Source organism: Zootoca vivipara, chromosome Z2 (genome assembly GCF_965207765.1).
Source record: "Zootoca vivipara chromosome Z2, rZooViv2.hap1.1, whole genome shotgun sequence".
Lineage (NCBI taxonomy): Eukaryota > Metazoa > Chordata > Lepidosauria > Squamata > Lacertidae > Zootoca > Zootoca vivipara.
Window position 1 is genome coordinate 5,213,930 of NC_142585.1, and position 21,369 is coordinate 5,235,298.

At 43.6% G+C, this 21,369-nt stretch overlaps 1 protein-coding gene across 2 annotated transcripts in view; it reads left to right on the forward strand.

The window, feature by feature from the left end:
• LOC118083811 (transmembrane 9 superfamily member 2) overlaps positions 1-14,348 on the forward strand; it is a 61,258-nt gene extending 46,910 nt beyond the window's left edge. For both annotated transcript variants that reach the window (XM_060270535.2, XM_060270534.2), the window contains one exon: positions 13,681-14,348. In XM_060270535.2, the coding sequence (XP_060126518.2) occupies positions 13,681-13,748 (68 nt within the window). In that variant the 3' untranslated portion in view covers positions 13,749-14,348. The remainder of the gene's footprint in view (positions 1-13,680) is intronic.
• Positions 14,349-21,369: the final 7,021 nt, after the last annotated feature.

Genomic DNA, 21,369 nt, shown 5'->3' on the forward strand with positions numbered 1-21,369 from the left:
CTTAAACAGCCTTCCCTATCCGGGTGGCTGCCATATGATTTCGACTACAAAAGGTCAATGGCCAGCGATATTTGGAGTTGTAGTCTAAAACATCTGGAGGGCACAAGAAAAGAGTATGTGTGGGAGCATGTGACACATGAGACCCACTCAGAGCACAAAGGCATCAACCACCTTTCCAACATACATTTAAAGCAATTGGATGCAACTTTCAACAGCTGGGGCTTCCACCAAAGAATTATGGGAACCAGTCTGTTAAAGGTGCTGAGAGTTCTTAGGAGACTCCTATTCCCCTCACAGAGCTACAGGAACCAGAATGGTTCAGCAATCAATCCTTGCTAGGGAACTCTGGTAATTGGAGCTCTGTGAGGGGAATGGGGTGGGGTGTTTCCTAACAACTCTCAGCACCCTTAGTTAGTTGCAGTTCCCAGGATTCTTTGGGCGAAGCCATGGTTGTTTAAAGTGGTGTGATACTGCTTTAAATGTTGGGTTTGAATGTGGCCATCATTAATTCATGCATTCCTGGGCCATTTTATTCTGGGTGCTTTCTTTCAGAGTATTACTATGAGGCTGTGAATGCTCTTCTGCCATATAAAGGGCTTATTCAGCACTGAAAGGAAATTTCTAACATTCACCTGCCAGTAATCAAAAGTGCAAATATGCTGATTTCTTACTGTACGTGTGAACCAGGACAATGTGCATTTGTAAGGTGGATCGAGCTTACAAATGGATAGCGTATTCAGGGAGCATAACATTAAGATTGCCGGAAGAAATATCAACAACCTCAGATATGCTGATGACACAACCTTGATGGCAGAAAGTGAGGAATTAAAGAACCTTTTAATGAGGGTGAAAGAGGAGAGAGCAAAATATGGTCTGAAGCTCAACATCAAAAAAACTAAGATCATGGCCACTGCTCCCATCACCTCCTGGCAAATACAGTGGTACCTCTACTTACGAATAAATCTACTTACAATTTTTTCTACTTACAAATGGAGCTCCGTCCGCCTTCTTGGATGCGGTTTAGATAGGATTTTTTCTACTTATGAATTTTTAGATAGGGTTGCTTTGACTTACGAATTTTTTCTCCCAATGCATTCCTATGGGATTCAACTTACAATTTTTTCTGACTTACAAATGTGTGTTCGGAACACATTAAATTCATAAGTAGAGGTACCACTGTAGAAGGGGAAGAAATGGAGGCAGTGAGAGATTTTACTTTCTTGGGTTCCATGATCACTGCAGATGCTGACAGCAGTTACGAAAGACGCCTGCTTCTTAGGAGAAAAGCAATGACAAACCTAGACAGCATCTTAAAAAGCAGAGACATCACCTTGCCGACAAAGGTCCGTATACAGTCCGTATACAGTGGTACCTCTACTTACGAATTTAATGCGTTCTGAACACACATTTGTAAGTCGAAAAAAATTGTAAGTCGAATCCCATAGGAATGCATTGGGAGAAAAAATTTGTAAGTTGAAGCAACCCTATCTAAAAATTCGTAAGTAGAATGGATCCTATGTAAACCGCATCCAAGATGGTGGACGGAGCTCCATTTGTAAGTAGAAAAATTCGTAAGTAGAGTTATTTGTAAGTAGAGGTACCACTGTAGTTAAAGCTATGGTTTTCCCAGTAGTGATGTATGGAAGTGAGAGCTGGACCATAAAGAAGGCTGATCACCGAAGAACTGATTCTTTTGAATTATGGTGCTGGAGGAGACTCTTGAGAGTCCCATGGACTGCAAGAAGATCAAACCTACCCATTCTGAAGGAAATCAGCCCTGAGTGCTCACTGGAAGGACAGGTCGTGAAGCTGAGACTCCAATACTTTGGCCACCTCATGAGAAGAGAAGACTCCCTGGAAAAGACCCTGATGTTGGGAAAGATGGAGGGCACAAGGAGAAGGGGACAGAGGACGAGATGGTTGGACAGTGTTCTCGAAGCTACGAACATGAGTCTGACCAAACTGCGGGAGGCAGTGGAAGACAGGAGTGCCTGGCGTGCTCTGGTCCATGGGGTCACGAAGAGTCGGACACGACTAAACAACAACAACAACAACATGATAAAAGTGAAAAATAATAATAATTCCCCAAATTCTGCTAGAATCATGTTACTCTTGCTATTCATGACAACAAAGAGTCTTTTTGGCACCTTAAAGACAAACAAAATTATCAAGTGTTTATTATGATATTTTGAGTCTTTAAGGTGCCACAAGACTTTTGGCTTTTGGCTTATGGCAGGGGTAGAGTGGGGCTTTAGCTCTATGGCAGAACATTTGCCTTCCATGCAGAAAGTTCCCAGGTTCAATCCCTGGCAACTCCTGGTGGGGATGGTGGGAAAAGCCTTTTGTCTGGAAAAACCTTGGAGAGTTGCTGCCAGTCAGTGTAGGTATTACCGAACTAAATGGACCCAATACTGTAGTCTGAATCTGTATAAGGCAGCTCCCTGTGTTCCTACTCGCCCTTGCATAAAAAAGCAAACATGGCTGCTCTCCTGGAAGGTTTCATTCAACGGTTTTCTCATCCTTGCTTGTGGCCTTGCAGAAGGATTTCTTCTTTAGCTGTCTTCAGTCAGATGGAAGTAGAAGGCGAGTAGGATTTAATTTCACCAATTTCAAATTATTAGTAAGTAAATATGGGAATTGGTTTTCCCAGCTTCTTTAAGTCCACAGCTCTGCAGGCAAGTTCCAGATGGCCCCCCTATAATTTACCCCAAATAAATTCTAGCATTAAAACAAAAAAAAATGTTTTAAATCTGAACTAAAGCAGTATGCTAATGCCTGTCTGGGTTTAGCTTGGGTTAGCTGCCAATTTCAGTTTCGCTTGGGTGATGTAAATTGCTAGAATCAGAAATATCCTTTTCATATAGGAAATGATAATTGAAATTGTCACAGCTGCTGCTGAAAGGGATTAAAATCGTCCGATATGTCGGCCCTGATCTCCTTGATACGAAGAGCAGTGAGGCTTAAATATGCCGTAGCAAAGTTTACACCTGTGTGTTCTCACTTTAAGGTCTTGTTTAGACGCCATGTGCCAATCACAGTTTGGAGGCTTAGGAACATATCACTTTGCTTGCTTGTTCCAGCTCTCTGAGTGCTGATTATTGTCTCCAAACTGTGGCTTGCAAACCCACTTTCAAACCACATTTTTGAATCATGGGTTGAAGGCAATTCCTGCTTTGCACCATTGGCAAACCATGAAAAAGAGCAGGTAATCAGCTTGTGAGAAGGAAGATGGGTGTGTTCCTTATCCTTCAAACTTTGGGTTGGAGGTTTGTAGCCTGACCAAACAAGTGCCATGGAAAATACAAAGCAGCTATGATAGCCAGGCCTCTCTGTTTTGCCTTCTGATTTCTACCCAGAACATGCCCCCCCTTGTGCTTTTGCCTGGTTGGCATGTATCCTTGAACGATAATGATGTCTCTTGCTTGCCTGAAAGGGGGGGAATAAAGTGTGTGTGTTTGTGTGTGTGTGTGTGTGTGTGTGTGTGTGTAGACCTGTGGCTTGCATGGGTGGAAAATAACCTTCTGAACTACAGTAAGTTATGTCCATTGTTCTGCCCACTTTTGTATCAGGCCCAACTCAGCATTGCTACCTTCTGCCGTGGCCGGCATTGCTGCTGCACCTATCACTATGTCTTATTTTTGGGGTATGGCTTATATTCCTTGAATGCTTAAAAATCCTGCTATGGCTTATTTTAGGACTATGTTTTAAAATAGGGGAAACAGGGTATGTGGCTCCCAGAAAGCAGATTTGATTTATTATATTTCTATTCTGCTTTTCATTCTGATGCATCCCAAAGCAGTTTATAAACAATAAATAGCAATAACATTATAGAACATCCCATGTACAGCATAAGTCATATAGAATAATCAACAAATAATTGGTGGAACAATTACAATCCATAAAACACTGTTAACAAAGCAAAGGAGCAAATTAAAAAATGGGCTAAACATCGCAATTAAACAAAGGTCATATTATATGATGAACAAATTAATACAGCATTTGTAGTCTATAAAACAACGTTAACAAAATAGCAGCCCCAAAATAAACTAAGCACTGCTAAGTTCATGCACACATACTCCAGAGACTCCCCTTCCAAAGGTTCTTCATGCTGGAGGTGCAGCTGCACAGGTGAAACCAACCACCCCCTGATGGCAAACAGTCTCTCACCCCTCAGTTCTTCCTCTGGAAACAGCTCCCTTATGAAGGCTCCTAGGGCTGGAGGGCGGAGCAAGGAGGTGGGGAAAGGCTTTACCTGCTGGCCAACACTGAGTCTCTCACCCCTCACAGCTGTTCCTCCAGCAGCAACACCCTCCTGAAGGTTCCTTGGGCTGGAGGGTGGGGCAAGGCAGGTTCCCTTTAGGGTATGTGGCCTTCTGGCAGAAAAAGGTCCCAGAAGGCAATAGGTATTTTCCTTGCCATTTAGTGATCCTAACTGTGGGTTCCCATGCCCAGGCAACAGGAGCCAGAGCACTGAAGGAGAATGTGGCTGGGTGGTGCTCTACCCTTCCATGGAAGACAAGTGGATTTATGGGTGAGGTGGCAGTGCCTGGATTTGTGTGTCTGACTCTTCCCCCCTCTCCCACCCCTTCTGGGCCCCTAGCTTGGGCTTCTTCAGGGCTCCCCCAATAGCCCATGAGGGTAACACAGGACCCTGTTGTGCTGGCCTAATACCATGCTGCTTCTTGCAATTATTATTTCTGTTCTTCTAAATTTGTAGCTAGCAATTTTCAGTATGATTCTCCGAGTAATAATATGGTAAGTGAATGGGTATATTTTCTGCAGGAATAGCTTTATGATTACTGTCCTCCTTACGTGCTTGGACACAGAAGAAAATGCTGCATTTAGTTGGAAGCAGGTGGCTACTCCATACCCTCTGTTTTGTGATCATCATTTTCACTTGTGAGTTCTTGCCATTTTCAAAATTGAGTCTTGATGTCCTGGGTAAATTGTGTTTAGAATTCCAGATTCCGGAAGCAGCCCCCACTGTGTGGCAATTGAAAGTGGTATGATGTAGAGAGTCCTTGGGTGCAGAAAACCAATGTCCGTACACACACACATGTTGCCAGAGTGCAGGATATATTCTGTTTTTTGCTTTCTTGCAATTGGCCAGAGCTTTGAATTCTTCTCTCCCCCCCCCCCCTTAAATGCACGTTTGCAAAGATTCAGGTGCGATATAGACATTTCAAGTATTGCGACATTACCTAGGAACACAGGCAGTGACTCTCCAGAAATTCAGACAGGAAGTCTTTTCCAGTCGTAGCTGGAGATGCCGGGGATGAAACCTAGGATCTTTTGCAGATACTTCACAACTGAGTTGTGGTCATTGGTGGTGGGGAACCAAGAAACACACTACAGTGAATGTAAAAATGCAGCTTTTCTCCATGTCAGCACGGAGTACTTCTATAGAGCACATGCAGACTGGAAGTAGTTCCTGATCTGTTGCATTACTGATCTGTTGCATTTGTCGTGACTTCTTCATGCCATCGAACAGAGCCCTACTGCGAAGACTGTGTGTTGGTCAGCGTGCACTGATCTACACACATAAAAAAAATCACGCACAGGCATCTTCCAAAAATCCAACCCAAACCCCAAAAGTCCCATGGCGATCGGCAAATGGTAACGGGGGCAGGATCGTGAAATCTGGAAGCCCCTAGTCATGAACCGGCACATGAGCGGTAGATACAGATTCAGTTGTTCTGACTCAAGGAAAGAGGCAGTTGAGCAGCTCGGCAGCTGTATCCATGACTGAGCAACCCTTTTTAGGATCCACTCTGCTCACCCCGAGAAGGGGGAGGGGCTGGAAAAGGTGCCCTAAACATAGTCTGCCTCCCTTTTCCCCTGACTGGATTACCGCGCCCAGTGGGATCACCACATAGCGGTTGTAAAAGACAATTGAACTTTGGAACCTGGAATATACAGACTTTGTCAGATAACACAGACAGCGAGCATCCTGAACGCAGAACTGCCATCGCAAGAGAGCTGCGACATTTTAACATCGATATTGCAGTGCTTCAAGAGACTTGAAGAGCAGGCGAGGGACAACTGAAGGAAGAAAAAGGAGGCTACGCATTCTTCTGGAAAGGTCTATCTGAACAAGAACATTGAATACATGGAGTAGGCTTCACTATCAAAAACGACCTTGTGAAGCTCCTGTCAGAAGTCCCTACCGGCATTAATGAGCGACTCTCAACCCTTCGAATAAAGCTCTCCAAAAACCAACAGGCTACTAGTATAAGTGCTTATACTGGATGCCGATGAAGACATTAAAGAAAATTTTTGCTCTAGCTGGTTTATAATTCCAAATGAATTTAGTGAGGTCTTTTTTCCCATTGTTTGAAGATGTTATTTCCTGTTCCCAATATTGGCAGCATTTGGAACAAAAAGAGCATTCTGGGTAAGATGTTCATTTTTATGGTCGCAATTCTTCCTAGCAATGATAAATTTAGCCCATTCCAAATGACCAAATCTCTCTTTACCTCTTTCCATACTTTTGTATAATTATCTTTAACCAAATTGTTTGTATTATTAGTAATCCATATTCCAAGGTATTTAGTTTTATTTACTACTTTCAACCCCACTTTATCTTGTAATCGACCAATCTCCTCTTTTGGTAAATTTTTAACTATTATATCTGTATTACATCTGTATATAGAATTGGGGAATGCAGAGTGACCGACAGTAAAACGCACATAGTTAACTTGTGGGATTTTCTGCCACAAGACTATGGCAATGACCACCATCTTGAATAGATCTAAAAAAGGAATTACTTGCCTGGTGAGCCTCTCCTTTTTTTGTGCAATGTTATGCCCTTTGCATTCTTCATGCACTCAGAGCTTCCAGAGCTAGTGACGGAGGCTCTGGCTTGCAAAATGTTGCAGCAAGAGATATGTGAATGTTGTGCCCTTTCTAGAAGAAAGGGCACTTTGGACAAACAGGCTGCTTCTGACATATATTAGAGTGATGTCTATAATGCAATAAAGGGGGAGGGAGGGGTGTAATTCAGACAAGATTATGAAGAAGAAAATCTGCTACCACATGTGTGCTTGTCTTTCAGTGTTGTGTTTTAATTAGAGAAGTGGTCCCTGTAAATACATGGTTTGGAAATAGCTGGTTCCCTCCGCTCAGGCCTGTAACTAGAAGGCATTGTTGTCTACATCAGCAGAGTATTTTGTGAATCCCTTGTTCAGTGTGGTGCAGTGAATCCTCCAGTTTAGCTAATGTTCCATTGAAAAAAGTGTCCTCTGTAGATTTGTAGAGGGCGGAAGTGCAGGCTGGACCATTAGGGCAAATGGGATGCTGCCCAGTGCCCCACCAACTTCTGCCTTTTTACCAGCCTCCACCATCAAGTGGTCTGGGTGGCTGTCAGTTTTGTGTTCCTTAGCCTCAGGTTTCTCCTTGTGGAATTTAGCAGGGAGGAGGATGGGGACAAAACCAGAAATAGCTGGCACCAACTGCCCCTGGCTCTTTCTGCACCCATGGTTAGCTTCCCAGCCTTCTGCCCTTTCAGTCCCAAGACACTCTCAGGGGTAGCAGCAGCCAGAGATCAACAATGGAGGAGAGAGCTGTTCATCTGGCCCACCTCCACAGCCACTGGAATTCCCCCTCCTCTCGAGGAAGCAGGCATTTTTGCACCTTTGGCCAGCAGAGGGAAGACTGCCCTGTTCCACCCCCCCCCCTCTTGCTGGCTTGCTGACTGAGAACCCACCTGGGCTGAATCTACCAGGGGAGTAGGAGATGGCACTGCCCCCTTTGTAGGGAGCGGCATCAGGGAGAGGCAAGCGCCATCCCCATAACATTATTTTCTCTGGGGATGGCCTTGTAATGGTTTAAAATGTTTAAATTTGTTTTAACTGCTTTTTAAACTGTTTTTTTTTTAAAAAAATAATTTTAAATAATTTGGGGTTGTTTTTTTCTAAATTGAGGGAGGTAAGGTGTGCCTGGAAAGAGAGGAGCTGAAGAGAGCAGGGGAAACCACAACTACAGTGGTTCTAGGCAAGGGGAAGATACCATGTGTGGTGAGGGGCACACAGTAGAGGCAGTTAGTGGCTCCCTCCAACCTGGGGAATTGTGGCTGTCTTATCAGCCAGCCCTCAGGTCCACAGTGCTGCTGCTGTTGAATGCCAGGTTGGCTTTGAATAAGACCTCTCTCATCTGTGATCTGATTGGGGATGAAGAGGCCGATCTGGCCTGTATCACTGAGACTGAAGCAGTGTTGAGGGACCTCGGTGTCCATGCCAAAGCAGGTGTCTCAGGACTTCATGGCACAACAAGTCACACTCTGGACCTTGTTTTCTTGGCTGGGCAGGAAGAGGGTGACCTGAAAGTGGGGAATATTGACACCAGTCCCTTGTCATGGTTACATCACTTCCTGATGAGATTTAGGCTCTCAGCACCTCCTCCCCTCCCCCAGTGGTGAGGGACTTATGAGGATGGTTGGCTCTCAGAGTTTGATGGATCTAATGGTTTCCCAGATAGCCCTGGGGGAATTTCCTGTTTTGTTTTTATTGTTTTTTGCTGAAGGGCAATGCACAATTATAATAATAGATATCAACCACTGGAGCGGGACTTAGTTGCTTCATGAAACTTAAATTCCATCTTCAGGAATTCCATATTTTCTTCAAATAAAGAACAATAACTCCCTTACTGGTGAGAACAAGTGGTTCATTTATTCTAGTATATTCACCTCCGATAAATCCTACTATCTCGTGTTCCATAAAATGCCATATAAGACATGTGTGGTGTTCTGCCTTCAAAGGTGTTATTCTCCTGATAAGGGTTTTTTTTCAGGCTTAAGTTTTTTTGGGGGAGGACATGAGCAACTTAATAACCTCCTTGTTCTTCACATCAGTCTGTAACCTTTAAGATAGGAACCCTCGTGACAGTTTACTATGAGCTATCAGAATGGTATTTTATGTTCCATAAAATGCTTTTATTTAGGAAAACATCCTGTTTTGCTTGGTGAAAGCTACTGATAATGCAAAACATAGCCTTTTCAGCTGGGCACTTTTAAGTTGGATGTTATAGGGAGGTTGGATTTGGACAGCTACCTCGGTAGTGAGAGAGGTGCGTTGAAGGGTCTCTGTTTGCAAAAACACGGGGGGTGGGGAATGCAGCTTTGTTCTTGACCTGTGTTTCCAATTATTTCTTTTGCTTGCACTAATTGATCACAGGTTTTAGTGTCGGCAAGGATGGCTGAACTTGGATAGCTGAACAGCTTTATTGAGTTTCCTTCCAGTCACCACCGTATCGCTAGATCGCTGGCGTTGTGGTTTTGCTAAAGGAGATCTTGGTTTGTAGTAATTCTCCAGCAATGGAATTCTGACCTTTGCTCTTTATCTTGATGGAGCCTTTAGAAGCCACACTTTGACTTTGAGTCCAAATAATTAATATGGGAATGCCCATTTTATTATTCATGTATTAAGACCCACAGGCTCTCTGGTTGCTCGAACTTGTCTAAATCTTCACTTTTTTGTTGGGAATGCAATATGTTTATGACATAAGACGCATCCTACCAGATCAAGCCAATGGCCCATCTAGTCCAGCATCCTGATCTCACAGTGGCAACCCAGATAAATGCCTGTGGGGGGTGCACAAGCAGACTCTGAGTGCAAGAGCACTTGCTCCACCTGCGGTTCCCAGCAGCGGATATTCCGAGTGTAGGGAGCAGATAGCCATCGTGGCTAGTAGCTGTTGATAGTTTTATCCTCCATCCTCCTCTTTTGGTGGCCATCACTATCTCTTGTGGAAGCAAATTTCATAGTTTAACTTTGTATTGTTTGAAAGAAACTCTTCCTTTTGCCTGCTCTGAGTCTTGCAGCACCCAGCTTTACTGAGTGCTGCATGAGTTCCTAGTATTCTATAAGGAGTAAAACTTTTCTCTTATCCACTCTCTCCACCCTATGCCTGCTTGTGCTTATATTGGAACACCAATAGACTCTTGGCTGTGTTTTATTCTGCTTGAGATGGTAGGATCCCAAGAGAGTTTGGGGAGCCTTGGTCCTAAGGGAGACTAGAACTGTCTCATTGTGAGGAAGTGTAGTTCTGGGGTTCCATCTAAAGCTCTTCAAGGAACTACCAGGGGCGAGAGGAGAGGTTACCCCAAATCTACCCCTCCAAGAATCAGTGAGTGTTCTTAGCTCAGAAGGTTATAATGCACCCATTAAAATAGATGTATTTTATCATTTTAGAAGAAAGCTCTGCTAGATATCCATCCCATTGGCAGCTGGTTGGTCACTATGAGAACAGGATGCTGGATTTGATGGGTAACTGGCCTTGTCCAGCTGGACTGTACTTATGCTCTTATCCTACCCTTCCCCAGATGTTTAGGACTTTAAATATCAACAATGAAACCTTGAATTTGGCTCGGTAGCTAATAGGTAGCCAGTGCAGATCTTTCAACACCAGTGCAATATGTGTAAAGCCTGTCGGAACATCTAGGAACGGGAAATCCTTTTTTGAACTCCTAGATGTTTATGTGTGCATAGGGAGTGTGTGTGTGTGTTTATGTGCTCTCTGTCTGTCTAACTCTCCATCTATCCATCTGAGAATCCCTAGAAAACAAAAATTCTAAATGTGAGATCGGGAGGCCACAGAGGTCACACTAGTGCCAGATAGGAGTGCCTCACACAGTGGGGAGGAGTGAGAATCGACTGCAGACTGGAAAGACTTTGAGATGTCAAGCCCATAAAGGAATTAAATATCCTTTTGTGGCTGGCCTATGATCTCCTATCAAGCGCAGTAAATCTGCCGTCCCCCCACTGTTTGAAAGGATGATAGCTGCAAACCCTGCGAAAGAGGGTAATCTGCAGAACATAATAGCAGGCTGTGGGGGGAAAAAGCCTTAACTGGGGAAAAAGAGAAGTGGCATATGAGGGGACTAGAATAGCAAGCCAGGTGTGTCATGGTGGTGGGGAAGAGGGCAGCAGTGCTTGTAAGGGGAGAGGGTTGGGGTGAACCCTTTTATTTTTCCTTTGTAAGGGTGCCTTCTTTTGGTTAGCAGCAGCTACTGACCTGCCTAATCTGTGTGCATGCATAAGGAGTCAGTTCATAAGGAGATGCTCGCAAAGCCATTGTGCTTCTCTCATGGCTCACTATCTAGTAGTGTGTATGAAATACATTTGTGATAGAGATAGTTCTGTGGGAAATGTGAATGTCTTGGGAAAAGGCAGCAACCAGAGTCTATTTCTTAATGCTGATCCCCCCTTAACCCGTAACAACCCCCTCCCCCACCCCCCAAAACAAGGTGGCTCAGAAGAGTGACCACAGATGCAAAATTTAAGTAGTAAATTTTAAGTAGCAGGAATCAGAATGTTGGCTTGCCTAGCTCAGTATCGTCTACCCAGGCAGTGACTCTCTAGGATTGCAGTTACTGGTCTCTCCCAGATGCTAGGGGTTGAACCCAGATACTTCTACCGTATATGCAAAACAGATGCTCCATCCACCACTTGAGCTATGTCCTTTCCCTGAAAGGAATGTGGGGTAGGTTGTTGTGTTCTTGCAATGTCCACATATGGTGCAAAGAGCCACCCACCTCTGTACAGGGTGGCAAGGGAGTTGGGACCTGGTCTGGTGTCCTCTCACCTCCATCGTTGTGCTTCTCTTTCCAATGGATGCGTGCTAAGCTGAATACCTGCAGAGGGACACCTGTGTGCACCTAGCTGTGCATGAACCCTTGATCACATGGAAGATGCATGCATGCATGAAGACTGTTGCACACGCAGGCATAACTAATCAAGCTCAGATGTGTCCAGTGGGGCACGTCTCTACTCCCTCTTCATGTTTGGTGTACACATGGAGGGAACACATGACATGAGCATTGCTTTGTAGTTATTTGGAGTATTGGAATTCTGCCTTTATGCTCAACCATGTTAGACCTCAGTGCGCATACTGTTTTTGGCATCTGTTTGTCTCGGGAGACATTGGAAGAGTGCACCTTCAGGGGTAAAGTCAAACTGTTGGAGAGTTACAGCTCCTGCTGTTGCTGTAGAGACTGACACAGGAGAGAGACATGTGTTGTTGCAGGTGGGGCACATGAAGGGGCCTGGTTGTGTTGCTGCAGAGGCACCGTGGCGTTTCTTTTCTCTGCATTCCTTCTCTGGTCACTGCTATGGATGCACAACTTGACTGTCTCCAGGCATTGCGGCCATCTGCAAGGAATTCCCACACAGCAGGATTATGTTGCAAGCCTTCATGTCACGTTTGCAGGCACGTTTGCAACATAGAGTCGGTGCACAAAGAGGCAGGCAATTCCATGTGCCTTCCAGGACACTGGGAGCTTCTTTATTGCAGTTGCTGGAAAATGCAGGAGGAGAGAGTTGCTTTTGCACTCAGGCTCTGCTTGGGGGTTTCCCAGAAGCACCTGGTTCACCAGTGTGAGAACAGGATGCTGGATTATATGGACCACTGGCCTGATCCAGCAGGGCTGTTCTTAAGGCTCACAGAACACTATGAGTCCAGAATAATTGACTTGAGTCCTTCTATCTCCATTCTCATGGTGGTGTGCTGTACATTCTTCCCAGCTTCCCAGAAGTGACTCTGGGTAGTGAGTCACAGGGTTAGGCCCATGGCATTGCCACTGAGAAAATGGTGGGTGGACAATTCAGTGGATATTCAGCTTGGATTGTAAAGCTTAAATGTTAAAAATGAAATATATATCTCTATATATAGAAAAATGTAAAAGGGGCTTGTGTGTTGGTCTCCACCTCTCACCAAAACCGCTTGACCAGTGCCAATGAAATTTGGACACAACGTCGCATGTGAATAAGCGTGTGTCCACATACCATTTGCATATACAGATAACACCCCAGCGCAAGGTAAAACCCCATTTTGTGGACTTCAAAACTCAGCAGACACTGCCGGACATGCTGGGAAATAGAACCCAGAAGCTGCGTCTCCAAGGGTGGGACAGTGTGCATCCTGGGAAATAGAAGGCCGAACCTGCATCTCCGTAACCAATATGCTATAACTGCCAGAATGGCCATTCCTCCACAAAGGGCCACACTGGGATCCTGCCCCTAGCCACCCACGTCCCAAAACACGTCAGCTCAGGTTTGCAGGGAACAGAGCTGGGGACTCGCCTGCATTGCGGCTGGGGGCAGGATGGGGACAGGATAGCTCAGGTTTGCAGGGAACGGAGGTAGGGACTCACCTGCGTTGCGGCTGGGGGCAGGACGGGGACGGGATAGCTCAGGTTTGCAGGAAATGGAACTGGGGACCCACAGCAATGCGTGGCAGGGCCAGCTAGTATACTGTATATATCTGTACAGATGGCTGCTAGGTTAACAGGAGCTTTGTTTCTTCTTGAGCAAGCGTGGGTTAACTTCAGCCTTACGCTGAAGTTTTAAATAGATAACCCCTATTATTTTAAATAGATAATCTCTGCATGTGACTTAAGTTTTCAAGTCAACTTTTCACACTCAGGATTTTTCTAACAATTTTGGCGTAATTGATGTGCGTGTTAAGTGATCCTGAGCATGCAGTTTTACTTAAGAAGGTAAGATGTGCCTTGCAAACTCAGACCAACACACCCTCTAGCCTACCATTCTCTGACAAAAGAGAAAGTAACCCAAGCAAGTGCTAGATCGTGTAACAAGAACTACCTAACAATTCACCCTGTTCAGGAAGGGCGCCTTTTGCATTCCAGGAGCATGTAAACATCTCAACTTTCTTCTTCTTTTTTAGGAACAATTGGATTTTTTGCGTGCTTCTGGTTCGTTAGTAAGATTTACAGCGTTGTGAAAGTAGACTGAAGATCTTCCACATTTCTCTTGAACATATCCAGCAAGTCAATGGATATATATTTTTTAACCATGTACTGGGATAAAAATGACACCTTAAAAATAGACATGCAGAGTTGGTATATTGGCACCAAAAAGCAGAATGGGACCCAAGGAATACTGGACAATCCTAGAGAATTTGACTTTTATCATTTTTTATAAATGGCACATCCCAAGTTGTTTATTATTATTATTATTATTATTATTATTATTATTATTATTATTATTATTATTTGCAGCTGAAAGAACGAATCCAGTTTAACAACGTGTGTGTCGCACTTTGCTTCTCCCAAGCTGGGGTTTCTGGTGACTTTGCTACTTCTCTTTTTACACAGTTATTTGATTCTTTTGTTCACAGTATAGGACCGTCAGGTGGAATCCTATGTAAAAAATGTGACTTTTTAAAACTTAACTTTTAAGTACAACTGTACATAATAGTCTGCATCTCCTTTGCAGGTTAGCTGGTCACCTTATACAAATGTACAAGCATTTAGTGTCAAGTGCAAATCTCTTGGCAGGAGTAGAAACACCACACTGTCTTCGTTTTGAATAAAGCTGCACAGTTCCAACAGACTGGTGTGTGGCTGCTTCATCAGTTCCCTTGAGTTATTTAGTTTGCTGAAGTCTCAAAACCGTTTGTTTATACATAGCAACATTGGAAACTTCAGCTAGTGCAAAATTTGGCGTCCAGGTTGCTCACCAGGACAAGGCGGGTTGAGCATATAATGTCAATCCTGGCCCAACTGCATTGGTTACCAGTTAGTTTCCAGGTCCAACTCAAAGTGCTGGTGCTCACCTATAAACCCTTAAATGGCCCAGGACCCCAATATCTCAAGGACCGCCTCTTCACATGTAAATTGACCCAGACCCCAAGATTATCATCTGAGGCCCTTCTTTGTGTTTTTCCTCCATGAGAGGTCAAGAGGGTGGCAGCATGAGAACGGGCCTTCTGTGTTGGCCTCCCTGTTGTGGAATACTCTCCGCAGGGAGGCTCACCGGATGCCTTTCTAACATTTTTAGGTGCCAGACAAGCATTCTTCTTCAACCAGGCCTTTGGCTGTTAATCAGCCTATGGCCTTTTAAGTGGGTGGTGGTGTCCTTTTTATTATGTGTTCCATGTTGTAAACCACCCTGTGGTCTCTTGATGAAGGGTGGTATATAAATTTAATAAACAAATAATAAATAACAACATCTGATGGGCCATAGGTTCTCCACCCCTGGTTTCACACTTACCGTGTTTCTCCGAAAATAAGCCATACCCCGAAAATAAGCCATAGTGACAAGCCTGTACCATACTTACAAAACTGTACCATACTTAATAAAAAAATAAGACATCCCCTTAAAATAAGCCACCGTGGGTTTTTTTGAGGAAAAATATAAGAGAAACACTGTACCTAGAGATACCAGCAATCAAACCCCAGAACCTTTTACATGCCAAGGTCTACAACCCTCTTCTCTGTTCCCCTCCTTTTGTTTTGACTTGTTAAATAGGCTAGGAAGGTCCGCCCTTCTGCAATGATGGAGCCAGGGATTTATAGTTGACATAAGCATCTGTAGTAGTCGATGTGATTTATTGTCTGTTTTCAACCGGAGGAAAAACACTTGGACGTCTGACTCGCTGCATTGAAAACACAGATTTATTGCAACAGCAAAGCAGAGGGCGCCCCTGGGTTGTTCCATAAAGAGCCAGATTAATCAGTAGTACACGTTGGCCATATTTTTGTGTTTTGCTTTACTTCCCCCTCCTGTGCTGTTCGTTGACAGGCATCTTAATATATTGAAAGGCCATGGAGCCGTTGTCAAAATGCCTTAGACTATATGGACCGGAGATCGTATATATTCCTCTCTCTCTCTCTCTCTCTCTCTCTCTCTCTCTCTCTCTCTCTCTCTCTCTCTCTCTCTCTCTCTTTTAACATCTCCAGGGAATTCTCCTTTTCAGGCACAGAATAATGGGCAAATAACCATGTACGGAATCAAGGCTCCCATTGAAATTGCAACTTCTTCCAGAAGGTTTGGGAGGGGGTGGGGGTGGGGTGAAGGGGAGAAGAAGCACACCTGACCGTAAAATTGTGAGAAAATGACAGTACTAGAACCAAACTGGTAGTTTACTAGTAATGTTGCTTTTCAGAAAACATTTGTGACGTTATCACTTGAGGGCACCCGCACAAATGGGTAAAACACATGGCTTGCTCTGCCTTTGGTGCCAATTGCAGGGGAGGAAAATAGGGAAAATTTACCTTTGGAAAGGGCAAAAGAAGAAGAGGAAAAAGAAGAAAGCTGGCGGTCGAACTCTTGAGCGATTTGGTTCCACGAAGATTAAGGAACGGGGTTTTTCTCTCCCCATAACAATGCACAGTAACTCTGAGCTGTGTGTTACAGGTGGTAGGGAGAAGGCTGGAGTCTTGCATTTAAAAGTTTCTCTGCAATCAGTACTTCTTCCTTTGTTCTATCAAGTTTGTCATAATTTCATCAGTCCACAGAGTATTCCTTCCAATCACTATCATACCATCTCTTCCGCTTACAACGTAGAATGCACCATCATATATGCATGTCCACAAGGCCCACCCTCAACAACACAGTGTTCATTTATTTTGAAGAATGAAATGTCTACAATTTTAGTCTGGATTGGTGAGAAATGTATAATTGTATGCAACGTGTATAAATGTATGAATGCACTATTACTACATCCATAGCATATGTAATCGACTCCTAAAACACAGTATATTTAATAATTCTACATTTTTGCAGCAACTACTTAATATACATTGCATTAAATTTCAGGCTGCATTTGGGTATAATCCAGTGCGTCTCATTGTGCTGTGATTTCTTTTCTGAACATGTAACAGCCCTGATTTCAGGGCTCCTGGTGGCAGCAGCAACACCTTGTCATGGATGGTAGATTTCATGCTAGTCCTGATGCAACCATACAACTTTTAGAAGAATTTACACATATCTCTCTGGCTCAACTTTTCCTTTTGAGCTAAACGTGTGAACGGCCAACTTCACTGAAAGTATTATTTGAATATAGAAACACTTCTTGTAGACCCTTGTTCTCTGATGGTGGAGTCTTGCAGTCCCTTGAAGATGAACAGATTTGCTGTAGAATCAGCTACGATTAATGTTGGTCTTTAAGACATCTGATCAAGTGACTCTTTTTGTTGCAGCATGCTAAAATGGTTGTCCCTCTGGAAGTTGCTCTGTGACAGCTATTTCCTGTGAACAGGTAACAGCTCTACCATGGATTTCAGACCATGGCTATTCCCACTTCTATCCAAAGAAGCCAGGGTTTGAACCTGGAATCTATTGCATGCAAAGCAGATGCTCTACCACTGAGCCACACAGCCCTTGCCTGAGTTTTAGTGGTTTGGAAAGCATTTTAGAATACCCTACTAGTGAGAAGACCTGCCATGAAGAATAAGTTTCCTTGCAAAGATACCTTGCCATATACTGCATGGTTTAGCCATGGTCCCACTCTATGTGGGTCAGCCAAGAGGCCTACCCAGTCTGAGTGCATGGCTTAAAGGCACCAGCTTGCTAAAGCTAAGTAGGTTTGGACCTGGTCAGTACCTGGATCAGTGACAGTTTTGGAACCAGAAACCCCCTGTGTTTCATATAACTGTAAATATGTGTTCAGTAACATGCCCTCGGGATCCTCTGTGACTCACCCTAATCTGTCAACAGAAAGATGATTGAGGGCCTGCAGTTCAGTGGTAGAGATAATGTGTTGCGGACAGAAGTTCCCAAGTAGATATCACATGACCAGGAAAAACTGTCTGCAGACAAACGCTGGCTCCCTCAGCCTGTAAAGCAAGATGAGTGCGCAACCCCAGAGTCGTCCGTGACTGGACCTAAAGGTCAGGGGTACCTTTACCTTTATACCCACAAGTAGCAATCCTGGGAGGTGGCTTCAGCCTAAATATGAGAGGCATCTCCCTGAAAGCCACCCACCTTACAACCCCATCGGCAACCTTCCTCCAAAGGAAACCTCAAACAATTAGGGACTCTTACAAACTACTAAAAAACAGGGGTCTCTATAACATAAGGGGCGAAGAAAACCCCGGAGACACTAGCCACACATTCCAGTCTGGGGGTCATGGCACAGTGTCCAGACTAGACAGCATTCTGCTCACACAAGGTCTGATGCCCTTGGTTGAATCAATGAACATAGATAGCATTAAAATCACAGACCACGCTCCAGTAGAAGTTACCCTTAAAATAGGAGAAGAAACATGGTCCTTCAGTCCCATCCTAACAACAAATAAAATAATTAGAGAAAGTCTCACAAAAATTCTCCAAAACTACTTCAAATAAAATGTTATAGACAATTCAACACCCCCCCCCTCCTTTGGGACACAATGAAAGTAGTCACCAGAGGAACCTTCATAAAAGAGAAGGCATTCCTTAAACCAGAGCTGGAGAGCCAGTGGTCCTCCAGGCATTGCTTGGCTCCTGCTTCTACCAGCTCTGCCCTTTGGTCATGCTGGCTGGGGCTGCTGGGATCTGGGGGTCCGGTCCAACAACATCTAGAGGCCCACAGGTTCCCCAGCACAGGCAATACAGAACCACATGGACCAGTGGTCTGATTGGGTATAAAGCAGGGAGTCAGCAGCACAACACCCGTTTATACCAGCCTACCTGTCAGTATCTGGCACCCATGAAAGGTTGCAGTAAAAGCCCTCAGTTTATTTTTTATTTTTTTATTTTGATATGATTTTTATTAATTTTGTTTTTAAACCACATACATAATTATATACATAGATATTGTTACATTTTTGTATATCATGTAATCCTTTATATAATATGTCAAAATATACGTAATAAAATGCGACTACTAAATAAAGAACAAGCAAAAACAAAACAACATCAACAACAATGTACAATTAAGTTCCCCAAAATACAATGAATCAATCCAGTTTCCCCACCCCCACCCCCTTATTACCTCGTCCTTTGTTTTAATCTATCCTGAGTTCGGCTTCCTTCCTCTTTCATGTTCGGTTTTCTATATTCATTCCTTTTCACTGCTCTTTTTCTTTTATTTCTGTATATTTTTCTCTTTTATGTAATTTCCGTCATTACATATCTTTTCCTTTAAACTCTGTAGGGTATTATGTCAAGCCAATCAGTGTTATTGCTGGTTTACAGTATGTTCCTAGATATTCTCTAAATTTGCTCCATTCTTTCTGAGATTTCTGGTCCTTTTGGTCTCTCACTCGCCCAGTTAGTCTAGCCAATTCTAGATACTCCATCATTTTTGCCCTCCATTCTTCTACAGTTGGGATCTCTACCTTTTTCCATTTCTGGGCCAATAACACTCTAGCCGCAGTGGTTGCATACATGAATATTCTATGGTCTTCTTTTTTAATCTCCTTCCCCATTAGTCCCAGCAAAAATAGCTCTGGTCTTTTGGGGAATGTATATTTTAGCAACTGTTTAAATTCGTTGTATATTTTCCCCAGAATGGTTTTATTTCCTTACACCTCCACCACATGTGGTCGGTATCCCCATCCTCCACCCTACATTTCCAGCATCTTTAGTTTATGTTTGCACTGGCCTGGCATTCCTGTGTTAACACACACACACACACACACACACACACACACACACACACACACACACACACTTTTAAACATACCTACCTTGAATGCTATGGCTGGACATCCCTGTTCCATCTGTTCAAGGAAGGTGCATAGTAATTACTCCCTGTAAGTAATGGCTTTCCCATTGCTGGGAAGTTGATAGAGGCAGGTGGGGGCAACCTGTGTTGCTCCTATATTTCTGGGGCTGCCATTTTGTGGCTGGTGCCCATGGCACTTTCTCAAAATTCCAAATGTGCCCACTTTGCCCAGAAAGATGGACGCCCCACAACTCTCTCCTCCCCAAATAATATTTATTCATTTTCAAATGCTACAAAATACAAAAAAATCACAAAAAAGAACAAAAACAAAAGGATCAAAACCAAAAACAAATTAAAGAAAAAGAAAAACATATCAATTCTGACATTTTTGCTTAACATTGTGGACTTCCTCGATTCCCCCCACATTGGGTCCAATTTTAGGTCCAAATTATGCAGTTTTTCATATTATAATCTCTCAACATTTTCTATTCTAAAAAACATCACCTGTCCTTAACCTATAATTCATCCATTAATCCAGATCTAAAACTATTTCCCCATCCATCTGTCATATATTTCGCCCCTTAGCCTGAAGTTTATTCCCAAAAACTTCCCCATAAATTCAAATATTATCCATAAGTCGTTCCAGTTTCAGACCGTCTTAATCAGTCAAAAAATATTGTCCATTATCACCCCACTCCCACTCTGTCGACGCCTATCCACCACTCTTCGTTCTTCATCCCCTGCTGCCTCCCCAATTCTCTGGCTGTTACACAATACCATCCTACTAGGTTTCCACTTTTCAGCTCTGTCTCAGTTTTTAATTCCCGTAGACTCTGTCCCCAGTATGTATCCTGCCCCCCTCTCTCACTGGGAGGGCATTATTCCACACTGGTTCTTCTTTGAGAAATCTTTGAATCAAGCATGAATCTTGTTTCCCCCCCTCCCACAGGGGGCACAATGTTCCATGTATTTTCCTCTTCTTCTTTAAATTGAATTACATTGTCCAGGACTGGTGGTTGTTCATCTTTCTCCTCTGTATTCTCTGTTAAAATTGGTCTTTTTTCAATTTCCACACATTTCTGGTTTATTATTCCAATCTGTATTGAATTCTGGTACACTTTGCTTTTTAAATCCAAAAGTGATCTCAGGAGTTCCTCTTGAAAGTCTATGAAGTCAGATGATATTATGTCTACTGACATCTTGTTTATCTCAGGTTTCATGGGAACAGCACAGATTGCAAAGCAGGAAGTGGTGCAGTTCGTATTTCCAGACTTCAAAAACAAAAGTTATGTCTGAACTGGTTGCAAACTAACATTTTTAATTGTTCTTCATAACTTAAGGCTCTTATGTCCATTTATGAAAAGAGCAATGTCAAAACTTGTTTTTCCCAGCTGAATATTTTGCACTCTTTTCAATATTGATAGTTCCATACCTCAAAGAGGTAAACAAATTCCTTCCTATTGTGATGTCATAATGGCGGCTTGCTGATCCCTCCAGGGACCCGACTCCAGCTTCCAGGGGGGCTTCCCCCAGTCCAAAATAGAAATATCTACAGGGATTTTGCTGAATTTAACCCTTCCACCCTTTACCCTGTCTTAGGGGGGAAGGTTTTAAGTCCATTTTTTGAGATTAAAAGGTGCCTGTTAGTCTTTCCTGTTTCGGGCAAGTTAACTGCATCACTGTTCTCACAACGAGGGAGATCGACTTCCTTTTTAAATCTCTCCTGTGGCCAATTTTTTTCAAATTATAAATCCTTTTTCTTTTACTCACTGTGACCAATTCCTCAATTCTTTCAAAGCTGGAAGAAGAATCCACCGCTCAAAGTGCTGTTGGTTCGGAGCTTCGCATTGTGGAGGTAGCGAGTCCACTCAAGGCACCTGCGTCTCAACTCCACTCGCTCTTGGGGCTCTTAAAAGAGCTTACCGGGGAGCAGAGGAGACATTTTGGGGTTCAGCTGAGTCTTCACGACCCCAGAAAGCT